General features: G+C 39.3%; 1 protein-coding gene across 1 annotated transcript; it reads right to left on the bottom strand.

The window, feature by feature from the left end:
• Positions 1–1,255: 1,255 nt before the first annotated feature.
• On the bottom strand, positions 1,256–4,079 carry CUC3 (NAC (No Apical Meristem) domain transcriptional regulator superfamily protein). The gene is made up of 3 exons (XM_010267966.3): positions 3,340–4,079; positions 2,447–2,721; positions 1,256–2,070 (listed from the first exon to the last, which is right to left on the bottom strand). The coding sequence occupies exons 1-3, from the start codon at positions 3,539–3,541 to the stop codon at positions 1,438–1,440; spliced, it is 1,110 nt and encodes a 369-aa protein (XP_010266268.1). The 5' UTR covers positions 3,542–4,079; the 3' UTR covers positions 1,256–1,437.
• Between the last annotated feature and the right edge of the window lie 8,803 nt (positions 4,080–12,882).

Raw genomic sequence — 12,882 nt, 5'->3', positions numbered from 1 at the left:
TTGTTATGCGAATGATCTAAGGCTTGTTTGCCCCCTCAAACAAGTAAATCTCGAAGTCCAACCTAACACCTAAAATGCTGTATTGATGATCGACTGATATGATGCTTATTTACTGATACATTGCAAAATTTTGATCCATGATGATGATGATGTGTGGAAGAGAAAGAGTTATTTTCTTAAATAAATAAGTGATGCCTACCTGACCTGACAAGCGTCTGCAATGTGCATGTAAGTTTAGACGGAATTTTGTTTCAAGCTCACAACCATTTTGTCTGTACTGTAGGCCTGTAGCCATTCTCACTCACTCCAAGTCCCATGCCCATGTTCCATGCATGCATGCTTACTAATTCCACAATGCTATGCCCTGACCTAAATTCCGTCTCAATTCATACCCCCCAGGAGTGGGAATAGGACTCCCCTGTCCTCATTCGGTCATTCCTGACTTATTTTTCATGTTTTTTGTATGTATTGTATCATTGTATGGCCCCCTTTCTTTAAAACTTTGATCCACTCTCTTTAATTTTGTCAGAATCCTACGGTCCACAACTTGGTACTCAATTCGGTCAATCAAGTCAAGGCTCATGAAAGCCCATGTCCATTTATCCCAACCTCCGGACCTACATGTCATGACTCATGACTTGAGAAGCTTTGTTTTGCATGGTAATGTAACACTTAACAACTTAACCATTAATGAATGCCATATCCCCCATGCATGGTGCATGTGCATGTGCATGTAGCATGTCATTCACACACACACACACAAAAGACATGCATATTCACTTTTCCTCCCAAACAAGTGACAAGGTAGGCATGAAGAAATCTTCTGGTCTTGCTTAGTCCTTTATTACTTTACCCTCCAATCTCCATGTCTTTTTTTTTTTTTTTTAAGTTCATATCCTCAATAAATCACAATCGACATGCATGCATGCATGTGAGTATATATGGTGGCATACATCATCGACATACGATTAGAAGAAAATAATGGCGATGGGAGAAAGGGAGGAACATACGCATTATTATGCCACACCCAATTCGCGTGCTTACATGCATTCATTGCAGCTTGTGACTTGCGAGTTCAAACCATCAATTATCTTACAAATTTGAGGTGACGTCCAATGATATTACGCCAATCCTATCCTATCGTTGCTGTCACATCACAGTCACAGACACCCCAACCCTTTCACAGTGTACACAGGCAACAGTCGCGCAGAACAGAGAGAGAGAGAGAGAGGAGTAGCCGGAGCAGGCCCAGCCAAAATCCAAAGGAAGCAATATCAATATATATAACTTGCGACAGTAAGTCCTAAAAACAGCGGAAAGTCTCCAAAATACATATATAAGGAAGGATAGATCAAAGAACAACTACTCCCCACATTTACAGTAACAGTACAATCAACATAGTGATATAGATTCTATAGATGGAAAGCAATCCGCATCCTAAGGTCCACATTCTCCAAGGCTTCTGATGGGAGGATCTAGCACCATCTCAAAGCCGGCTCTGTTGAAAGCAACTGAAGTGGACGTCTCATGAACACTGTCTGCAACAGCCGTGAACCCCACCACCCCACCACAACCCATCTCGAAAAACATGGGGTTTTGACACGGGCTTTGGTGAATTTTATCCCCCCAGTGTAAGTTAGCATCCATTGGTTGAAAATGGGAAAGCATGGACTCTGTCTTGCACTGTTTGTGAACAGCAGATTCCTTCAAACTGCACTCTTGATGTGAGAGAAGCGACTTGATCAGGAGGTTGGATTGTGATGGGTTGTTGGGGTTTATGGTGTTTGGTGAAAAGGAGGCCTCCTGCAAGCTACTCATTGTGGAAACTTGGGGCTGATGAGTCACGACTGGGTTTATTAGGAATTCCAGCTCAGTAATTCCCTGCTGCTGTGTAACGAAATAAGGGTTTTGGAGGCTCTGAATTCCCATTAGTGTCACTTGGGGTTCCATCTGTGGAGGCAAGGAGGTTGATGGGGACGAAAATGTTTCTAAGAGGTAGCTTTGTGCTTGGAAAAACGAGCTTTTCTTCTCTCCTGTTTTGTGAAATATTCTGCAAATAACCCATTCCTCCTGCAATTTTATTTTTGCTTGCTCAAGTAAGTCAAATGGATGTTCAACTAAACCTTTTTTTTTTGTTTTGTTTTGTTTTTTGACAAGTATTAAACTAAAACTTAAAAGACATAATAATTAGATGAAAAAAAGGCAGGAAAAAGTGAGTGGAAGTGTAAAACTGAACTGAATTTTTATTTATTTTTCCTTTTTTTTTTTTTCAAAATCAAAGCAGGCCAACCAGAATCTAAACAAGCCAAAACGAAAACTACGAATAACAATAATAACGATTTCTACTACTAACGTCTTGCATGTGCCAATGAGCACAGCATAAGCTACTTTTGTATTATTGTCTAAACTGTTAGGCCGAGAGAGAGAGAGTGAGTGATGAATCTACCTTGCACGTGTGATGATATGCGAAATCACCATCTAGGCGGTACTCGTGCATGACCCACTTGGTCTTCTCACCTCGGGGAGCTCTACCCTTGTAGAATACTAGGGTTTTCTTCATGCCAAGCAGAGCTCCATTTGAGGCACTGTAAACCTCCCTGTCTTTCCCTGTGGCTTTCCAATACCCAGCTTCGGTTGCTCGGTTAGTCCTCAAGCCGGTTGGGTACTTTCGATCTCTCAAGCTGAAGAAATACCACTCTCTCTCCCCCATCTTGGCTATGTCTGAAAAGTCAAAATAAAAAGAAGGAAAAAAAGAAAAGAAAATAATGACATAAATAACAGTAGACAATGCTATAACTATCTCTGTCTCTCTCTTGATTTGGTTGTGGTGTCAGAAAATTTTCCCAACTTTGAGATGGATTTTCATTCTAAAAACGAAAAAAAATGGAGAGAAGAGGATATCAGAACTTCAATAGTTTAATCCATACTCTTGACAATGACAGAAAATATTAAAGAAATAATGACACAAGGAAAGAGAACCAAGTTATCAAGATATTCTTAGGGTTCTTGCTTGAAAGCTCTCCCGAGTCCCAACTTAACAAGAAACCCCATATACAAGAAAAGGGACAAGTCATTTTAAGTTCTACATGCTTTGCAGATAAAGAAAGTGAAGACATAAATCATTCTCTTTAGTCTTTACACTTTACAGAAAAAGATGTCTATTTCAAATTTTGGAATGCTATCACGCGAAGTAAAGATATAGACCATAAACGAAACACAAACAGAAGCAGTTTCATGTAAGCTCTTAAAACCCATGAAATAAACAAAGAAAAGAAAGAACATGAAGAATATTTATTTCTTCGATTTTGTTTTTTTTTTCACTTTCTTCATCAATCATACCTGGAAGCTCCCATGGTTCACATCTATTAAGGTCAACCTCTGCAATCTCAACACCGGAGAAGCTCCCTTTAAACACCTTTGAAGCCAAATAAAAGGTTATAAGCTCTTCATCAGTTGGGTGAAACCTAAACCCTGGAGGCAACCCTTGCTCGTTGGTATCTTCTCCATGCACTTCACATAGGATTTCTTCCATGGCTAACATCAACACAGCGACACTATACGCTGCTCGCAACGCAAAAAGCTATCGAGAGAGGGAGAGAGAGAGAGAGAGAGAGAGTACGCTTGCGATGTAAAAGCGAATATAAACGAATGAGTGGTAGTATATATAGAGAGAAGCACTGAAACCGAAGATAGGGTAAAGTTATTAGGCTGGGCAGATTTGGGTTCATTAAAGGCTATGAAGGGCCTGCAAAAGTGCACCTGAAACTTGAAAGGATCCCAAAGAGGCAACAAAATAGAAAAGAGAAGGAAATTAAACCAAGAAACAGGGGGGATTAGGAAGTAAATGTAGAGTTGGTTGCAGAGATTATATATTTATGCGTGCGTGTGTGAATGAACATGGTACCGAGAGCTTTTTCAGAGTGGAGTTACACATTTACACGAGGGAAGCTGCAGCCTGGAGATGAGATGAGATGAGATGAGATGATGACTGTTATTAGTCATTGCCAACTAAAATAAATAGTTGATAACAGTAGCTCCTGTTGTTTACTTGTTTACTCATCAGTACTAAGTAGTAATGTGTCGCAGAGGAGTTTTGATCTTTATAGAAGTTGGCCAATTCCCATTTGGGGTTTTGGGTAGGCCTCGGGTTGACCCGGTTAGAAAAAAAAATGATGACTGTGACAGAGCTGACCCACTCTCTCACTTCCCGCGTTGTAAAAATTGGGTGACAGTTGGTCCGAACCGAACCCAGGCCGACGTGATCTGCGAAATGGGAATGGCACTGGACCATTATTTTCATGGGAGACATAGGTCTTTGAAGTTTGAAGTGGGATCTCTGGTTAAGGTGGTTGATAGTGATGGATTTCGCAAATGTTAGACAGACAGGGAAGCTAGTGTGGATCCATATATAACTTTTTAATTATAGAGTCAATCAGTTCGTGCATAGGATCTGTTATCTGTATGTTAAATGTACCACCCAGACCCAGACCCAGACAATAAGGTTACTTACTTTCTCAATGGGCCACACCCGCCATCATTCTCTTCTTCTTTCTTCTTTCAACTCAGTCTCAAACAATTATTAATTTACTTTAATTAAATGTTCCCCAAACCACCACCTTTTTTTTTTTTTTCTTTTTTCTTGCTTGAATAATATCATTTCTTCTGTGTTTGTTTCGACTTTGGACGAAAAGGAGGGGGAAGAAACTACAAATTGGGATGGGAATGATGGCGAATTCCCAATGATCGGAGAGAGAGAGAGAGGGTGGGGGTAAGGGAAGGGGAAACTACAAATTGGGATGGGAAAGGTAATAAATGAGGTAGCAGTAATTCCGTACAAGAGGCAAAATTCCCAATGATCTAACCGTGGGATCCTTGATTCCCAGGAAGATTCCTGGGGATCTAACCGTTGGATTTTGGTCCCTTCCTCCCGTTCTCCCTGCTGCCTGCATTAACTTGCATTGTTGTCGTTGGTAGCAAGTAGCGATAAGTGGGGAGATGGCCTGGTTGTAGCAGGGGACCCAACCTCATCAAATGGTCAATGCATGGTTTCAGATCAATATTTAAGCATTCTATTCTATCCTTTTCCACTTGAATTAGGATGTCTGATCTGATGCATGTGTGAGTAATGAAATGACGAGTAGTAGTGGAGATGAGATGGGCATGTAAATATCAAAAATTAAAATGGGTTTACGCACACTATCAAGACGGCCGGGGGGCTAGTAGTCCGTTATGGAAAGGTTCCCCTCTGTCTCTGCTGTGGCCTGTGTGTTCGGATCCATCCCATATGGGGTTGTGCTCTTACAAAAGCCTACACAATTAATACATGGTAGTAGTAGTTACAAGCAGTTTGTTTTTCTTTAATTAATGTTCGTTTACAGCATAATAAATAATAAAATAATATTAAATGTGTGACAGGGATGCTTCGTGTGCAGTGAATTTGTATAATCAGACCGTGTCTGATTGAACTCGAGACCCACCAGCAACTAAATAATGGGTCCAGAGACGAGAGAGGCGGTGGACTGGGATGTGTCGTCAAGTACTGCATGTTTTGATGTATGTATATATATGGCAGTTCGCAAATGGCATGAGGTTGTAGAGAAAAGAAAAGGAACAGGAGACTGGAGACGGAGAGGGTGGTGACCCAACCCAAGTGTGTTGGTAATTGGTGAGGGTGAGGGTGGGGGTGGGGGGCCACATTGGGCGAGGGGGTGGGTGGTGAAAGGCAATAAATACCAAGGATCTGTTGGAAGGACGGACTGGCACACCGCCACCACCTGCTTTTCACGGTACGTAAGTCCACACACAGAGATAGAGAGAGAGAGAGAGAGAGAGACGGTGGAGGAAGCAAAGTCAGATCCCCACATTCAATTCTTCCTTTTCGTCTTCTCTCTCTCTCTCTCTCTCTACGTGGATACACTCTACGATGCATACACAAATAATGCGGTGTTAATTTGCATGCAGAATTACATTACAGATAATCGAGATTGGATTGTAGATTTCAATCATAGACCTCGATCTCTCTGCAAATCCATCGTCCCTCGGTGCCCTTTTGTTCCGTACTTGTCCAATAAAGAAAACGACCAAATGAATGAATATCCCATTTTGTTATAAGTAATCTCTCTCTCTCTCTCTGTATTATATATATATAAAGAAAAAGTAAAACGCTTTCGGCTTTCTAAGACACTTACAAAAAGAAATATCATTCCGCTGGAACTGGAAGCTTTATAGGCCTGTTGAATAATGACGTGCCGGCCGATGCAGAGATATGATATGCAGCCAAAGACCGACAAAGCCCAAGCGAGCAACAACTAGACATCTCTCGTGGGGCCGAGAGTTTGAACTTTGAAGCCAACTGCATGCATGATCAGGCTCTCTGATCCGACGACCCAGTTGATAGGGCTGTCCACATAAGCATTATGGCCTGTGGGTAGCCTACAGGAAAGCCTGCTTTCCTTAAGCCAATAGTACTAGAAATGTGAATTTTAGATTTTAGAAAGCCCTCATGGTCAAGCGGCAAATTTTTAACGTTGTCTTCACTCAACATTTCTAGTTTCTAGATAAATAACGAACCTATTATAGAACTTGCTGAATTTTCTATATCAATCTATTATGGATCCTAGAGGTTGAGGGTACATACTGTATATATGTCCACTTGCCTAGATAGGTTTAGGAAATATTTTCTATGTGGGCTTCTGGTTCTTTATTTCGATTCTTTACAAACAATGTATAAGTATCTTTATCTTTTCCTTCAGACCAAACATAGCATAAATGAACTTAATTCCTTACCGGCCTAGAAATGAAAAATCCCATACAGCTAATGGCCCAGGAGCCAGGAAGACGTCTAGTCAATTTGCAGAATGTACTGTCTGATATCAATCAACCAACCCTTCTTGCTAAATGCTAGGTGGCCTTATCTTATGTGGTTAATAAAAAAAAAAAGTTAACTAGAATTAGAGACACAAGGTGAAATATGGTGGGCTTCCCTAAATTGTAAATTCATTAACGCACTTGGGCAGTGATTGAAGAAGCTTTTCCTTGTCAAATCCCCTAAAATTAATTAAGTTGGTAAGTGGCCGCCCTAACTAACTCCCCACCAGACTATGGCATTGGCATTCTTGCTCGCTAGTTGCTGCAGGTTGCGTGTTGCATGCAAATGTCCATCATATCTCTTATCATGCCTGGATTTGGAACCAAATACTTGCTGTCATGGGGTTAAGCCTTTCCAATAAGGATTCAGGAGCCTCGATCTCGATCGTCAGGACGTGTGGTTAATTAGTTAGCAATAGCATGGCTTATCATGTTCCTACCTAGCTACTCCTTTCTCAACTATATAGACGGTAGATCTGCCAACCTCTAACCCAACTAGAGCTCTAGCTAGCTATGTGAATTGTCTCTCAAGTCCCAACGTCCCCCCAGGCCCCAACCCATCAACTCTTATATATAGCTAGGCCTGATTATGGGCTACGGCTCAAACAGATGACTACGCGCTCTGTCGTATGTGGTAGGCCAAAACAATTTGAGTGAGTGGGATAAGAATTAGATATCCCACTTCATAAATTCTTCTTACTGAGACGAGTTGGGATTAACCAATGTGTTGGATGCCTTGGAGACGCAAAGGAGGAGGGATTTCCAAATTCCGATGAGCGTGAGGGAGGGAGGTGCAAGAGAGCTCGCAATAGGGTGCATGTGCCAGACGCCAGAGGCTGGGCTTAGAATTTAGAAGCGACGTGACAGGTCGGATACATTCGTGCACACGCCACATCCATACTAGGAGCATCAGTTTACGTAGGCATGGAAATGCAACCCATTACCATTAAACCTAAGATTTTTTTTTTGAATAGTAAAAACCCTTAGGTTTATATATAGGTGGGGTCCATCTATCTTTTTTACTAGTAAAACCCCATTACCATTACTCTCATCTGTTCTTATTTCGTCGTTTGGTTGTAACGCCTTCTAAGTTCTAACAGCTTTTGCTTTCTTTTGTCTTTTTTTTTCTTCCCACCTGTATGGCTGTATCTATATCTTTATTAATGTACAGACTGACCTGGGGCAACCTAGACAAAGAATAGAGAGACCAAAAATCTGTTCCTAGTCATCCTCTTCTCCTCCTCCAACAGTCCAACCAACCAACTCCTTTCACCCGCCTTTAATTCTCCAACGGTCAATCAATTTACTGTGAACTGTTCCCCCTTTCTATCTCCTCCTTCCCTCCCAGTCCCATTCCCATATAAACGTAGAGGAATGAAAAACATAACATAATAACTAGGAGATCAATGTCCCAAATCGTTCAAAGATACTCCACATTTAACATTACACCTGCCTGCAGGAGTGCAGGGTCCATAGCTTACTAACTAATTCCTAAGTTATACTTGGAAGATGGAATTATTAGGATTCAAAACTCTCCACATGGTGGTTTCCCTTGTATCAAGTTTCAGATGTTTTGCCATCTGGCATTATTTGAAGAAAAAAAAAGACGAGGTGATTGAAGGAAGCTTAAGGAATAATGTTAATATAGGATTTGTAAGGGCGAGTTAAAGAAACTAATCCCAATGGGAAGAAGGCAATCTACGGATTCTACTATCAGATAGACTGACCGACTGGTTCTGCCATGTCAGTATTCCAGATGGAAAAAGGTCTCTGTTACATAACAGAGTTGAGGGAAGAGAGAATTCACTGATGAGTTTTGAACAACAGGCATTCAAGTGGATGGGGGAGAAGTAGCTATCATAATTCATCGATGAGGGTCAAAATTCAAGAACAAGGCCGTGTAAAGCATCAACTATCTTCTTGGTTTGTACGACAGTATCTCTGTAACTAAGAATGCAGAAAGTGTATTAATGGCCGCTCTGTTAAAATACGACAGAAACCTAGACAGAGATTGACCGGGGTATGGTACAAAATATGGATGGAACTCCCACATTTATTACTGTTATTATGCCACGTAACCACTCGGAGTCGGGATCTACTGCTCGTTTTGCTGTGTATTGGTGTGTAAGTTAGGGAGCTTCCCTACACCAGCCCACCTATGTTCCTGTGGCCGAACCACAAATTTCAAGCATTGAAGGAAGGCTATTCACGATGTGAGGAATGTTAGTGAACCGACGCAACAAGATAACAATGACCAACTTGCCTATATTTGCCATATCTTACATTGAGCTTCTCTCATTCTCTGTAGAGCGATTTGGCTTATAATTCTTTTGGCGGAAGTTCGAGATCCCAATTACAAAGTTGGGCCCAATCAAGCCCACAATTAGCAAGCTCATAAAACCATGATTCAAAGCTAAAGGAAGTAGGGAGCTTCCTAACTGTTTTTTGTTACATGCAGGGATCTAGTTACCAATGCAGAACATCGATCAGATAGGGGGCCCAGTGGTGTCAACGGACCGGTTTTGGATTGGATCCCATCCAAAACAAAATTAATTTGGATGGATTGGACAGACCAACAAGACATATCGGTCAATTGGACCAATCCAGACATTATTGGATTGGATTGAACCTAATCTATCCATAATGAATTTATATTGGATTGATTTGGATTGAGGGAATATCTGGTCCGTTGCTAGAAGATAAGAATATAGGTGTCAATGGACCTAGTTTGAATTAGAATTAATCTAAATTAGAACACATTTAAACAGATTAGATGGTCCAAGCATTGAATTGGACCAGTTCAAAATGGTCCAAAATATTCATTGGACAGGATTGAACCTGATCCATTTGTAATGGACTCACATTGGGCTGGATCGGATTGAACCAAATCCAGTGCCATTGACACCCCTAGATTGGCCGCGTTCAATTGCATAGTATATGCATTGGAGCTTTGAAAAAAAAAATACTACAGAGAGTGTTTGTGGAGTTGAATGGTGAAATGCAAATGGTAAGAGGTTTTACATTGTACTAAAAAAAACCTGTGTGACGCATCCGTTGTGACTTTTGTGAAAGCAAGCTTGGTCAAAAGAAAGATCCCAAATAACCATGTTATGTGTGCATGGTTTAGAATTTGTCTAGGTCTAGGATGTGTTTGAGGACCTAGATCAGTTGAATCTAGGGTTGTTATAAATGGCGTGCTTAAGAGGAATGGAAATGCTGCTTTTATGTTTTAATCACACTTGGGGTTCGTTTGGGAGGGCTGAGATGAGGGTTCAGCTGCTTTTAAGCGCTCCAGATAGATTTGGGCTCTCCAGATTTTTTACCAAGCATAGCATATAACTTTTCTGTGAGAATCCACCACACATAGCCATGTATGGTGAAAAAATGACCATTTCAAAACCAAAAACATGATTTTCTACCGAATCTTCTTTTATTGGCATCTCCAATGCTGCCCAGTAAAAACAGCTCAGCCACTGCTTCAACCCTCCCAAATGACCCCTTGTTTTACTAATAGACTAATGGGCCCTTATGCAATTTATGAGCTTTGTTAAGAGAAATTAAAACAGAAGGAGCCCTAAACGGGTCGTGCTGGGCTGGTATGGTACGGTTTACAAAGAGTGTGGGTTGGGCCCTAACGGTCCGTGGGCTATGCCTTCCTCCCCTAGGATATTTTGGGGGGTCGGCCCGTATCAGGCCAGTCTGGTCTGTGGGTCAAGCCTTGGGCCAGGTCAGGCCGTGGATCGGGTCAAAGTTATTTATTTAAAAAAATAAAAAAAAAACTTAAAATTTTAATTTTATATGAATTTTGATGTATACAATTGCTTATATAGTTATATATACAATAATTAAATAAATGGGTTGTGTCGGGTCGTACCACGGGCTGGGCTGGGAGGCATGGCATGGTAGTGCTGGCCATGCTGGCCCGGCCCACTGACCTGAAACCCCAAGCCCGACATTGCCCAACGGCCTAGACAATCGTGTCGGGCTGTGGCACGGCCTGTGGATTATTGGGCCAAACCGGCTTAAGATCATGCCGGGCCACAGGCGGCACAGCCTAATTTACACCTCTACCTAAGCCCCCTAACATGATTTGAAGAGAGAATCTATATCCAATTCAAATATCATTTTTTGGGTTTATGTCTCTCTTCTCTGCACTCAGGAAATGGAATCTACACGTGCGAGAACCCATTTCCAATAATTAATTACTAATTAATAACAATAATTATTAACTAATAACAATAAAAATAATTATTAATTAATTACAATAATTAATAGTGTAATAACATGCACCCATTTCCAATAATTAGTTACTAATTAATAACAATAATTACTAATTAATTACAGTAATAATATAATTACTGTAATAATAATTAGTGATTATCACAGTAGTTTAATAAATATATAATTAGTGATTATAATTAATAATTACTATTATTATAAATATTGTTAATAACTAGATATTTACTTTAATTTTACTTTGAATTAAAATTATAAATATTGTTATTAAAAAATGCTGTTAATAAATTTAGTAACCCAATTTTAATAATTACTGATTATTACAGTAATTTAATAAATATATAATTAGTGATTATAATTAATAATTACTGTTATTATAAATATTGTTAATAAATAGATATTTACTTAAATTTTACTTTAAATTAAAATTACAAATATTGTTATTAATAAATACTGTTAATAAATATAGTAAATATTGTTATATTGAAAATAATTAAAAATGTTATTAAAAGTATTGTTATTGATTATTTAATAAAATATTATAATTACTGACTATTACTAATAAATATTGTTAATTTAATTTAATTTTGGTAATTATTAATTTAATGAATATTGTTAATAAATCCTATTTATAAATTTAATAATTACTGCTATATTAAAAATAACTAAACAAAATTATTAAAACTATCATTAATGATTATTTAATTAAATAGTATAATTACTTACTATTATTGATAAATGTTGTTAATAACATTTTGACAATCGACTGTTCGGCCGTTCGGTTCGAACGAATGGCCCGTTCTGACAACAAAAATTACAAGCAAAAAATTACGGAACCATTATGGCCACCGGTTTTCGGGTCGATGGTTTGATCATCCGACAGTTTGTTCTAACAAAAATTATAGGCAAAAAATTGAGTTTGTGAGGTCCATTAAGTAGTATCATACGTGTTATGTCATTTGAATGTGTGACTCATACGACCCGAAAATGGAACCGTTTTGACCACCAATTTTTGGATCGATGGTTTGGCCGTTTGGTTCGAACGGACGGCCCGTTTTAACAACAAAAAATTATAAGCAAAAATTTACTAAACTGTTTTGGGCACCGGTTTTCAGGTTGATGGTTCGACAGTCCAATTTGAACGGACAATCCGTTTTGACAACAAAAATTACATGCAAAAAATTGAGTGTGTGAGATCCATTGACCAGTATCATACATGTTATGTCATTTGAGCGTGTGACTCATACAACCTAAAAATGGAACCATTATGGCCACCGGTTTTTTGGTCGACGATTCAACCATCCGGTTCTAACGGATGACCCGTTTTGACAACAAAAAAAAATAAATAAATAAAAGCCAAAAACCATTGAATGAGTCAATGGGTTGACGGTTCGACCACTTAGTTCAATGGGTCGTTGATCGATTCAATGGTTTTTGGCCAGGGACCAGGATTGGGGTAAAATGGAACTAGTTGCCTAGACAGTTTCAAATTAAAAAAAAAAAAAAAAAAAAACTGATGACCCATACAACAAAAATTACATGCAAAAAATTGAGTGTGTGAGGTCCATTAAGCATTACTATACGTGTTATGTCATTCGAGCGTGTGACTTACACAACTTGAAAACGAAACCGTTCTGGCCACCGATTTTTGGGTCAACGGTTCAACTATTTAGTTTGAACGGATGACCCATTCTGATAATAAAAATTAAAAAATAAAAAAATGATAAAAAATCATTGAACGGGTCAACTATTCGAGTGCCTGGGTCAATGGGTCATTAA

The sequence above is a fragment of the Nelumbo nucifera genome, chromosome 5, assembly GCF_055504915.1.
Source record: "Nelumbo nucifera cultivar China Antique chromosome 5, China Antique-T2T, whole genome shotgun sequence".
NCBI lineage: Eukaryota > Viridiplantae > Streptophyta > Magnoliopsida > Proteales > Nelumbonaceae > Nelumbo > Nelumbo nucifera.
Note: the sequence above shows the minus strand (reverse complement) of the source record. Positions and strands in the feature narration are given on the sequence as shown.

Excerpts from the sequence above, each read along its gene's own strand:
- CUC3 (XM_010267966.3), bottom strand. The coding sequence starts at position 3,541 with ATGTTAGCCATGGAAGAAATCCTATGTGAAGTGCATGGAGAAGATACC. Across the intron at positions 2,722-3,339 it reads TGAACCATGGGAGCTTCCAG|ACATAGCCAAGATGGGGGAG; the intron begins GTATGATTGATG and ends TTGACTTTTCAG. Across the intron at positions 2,071-2,446 it reads CATATCATCACACGTGCAAG|GAGGAATGGGTTATTTGCAG; the intron begins GTAGATTCATCA and ends ATAAAATTGCAG.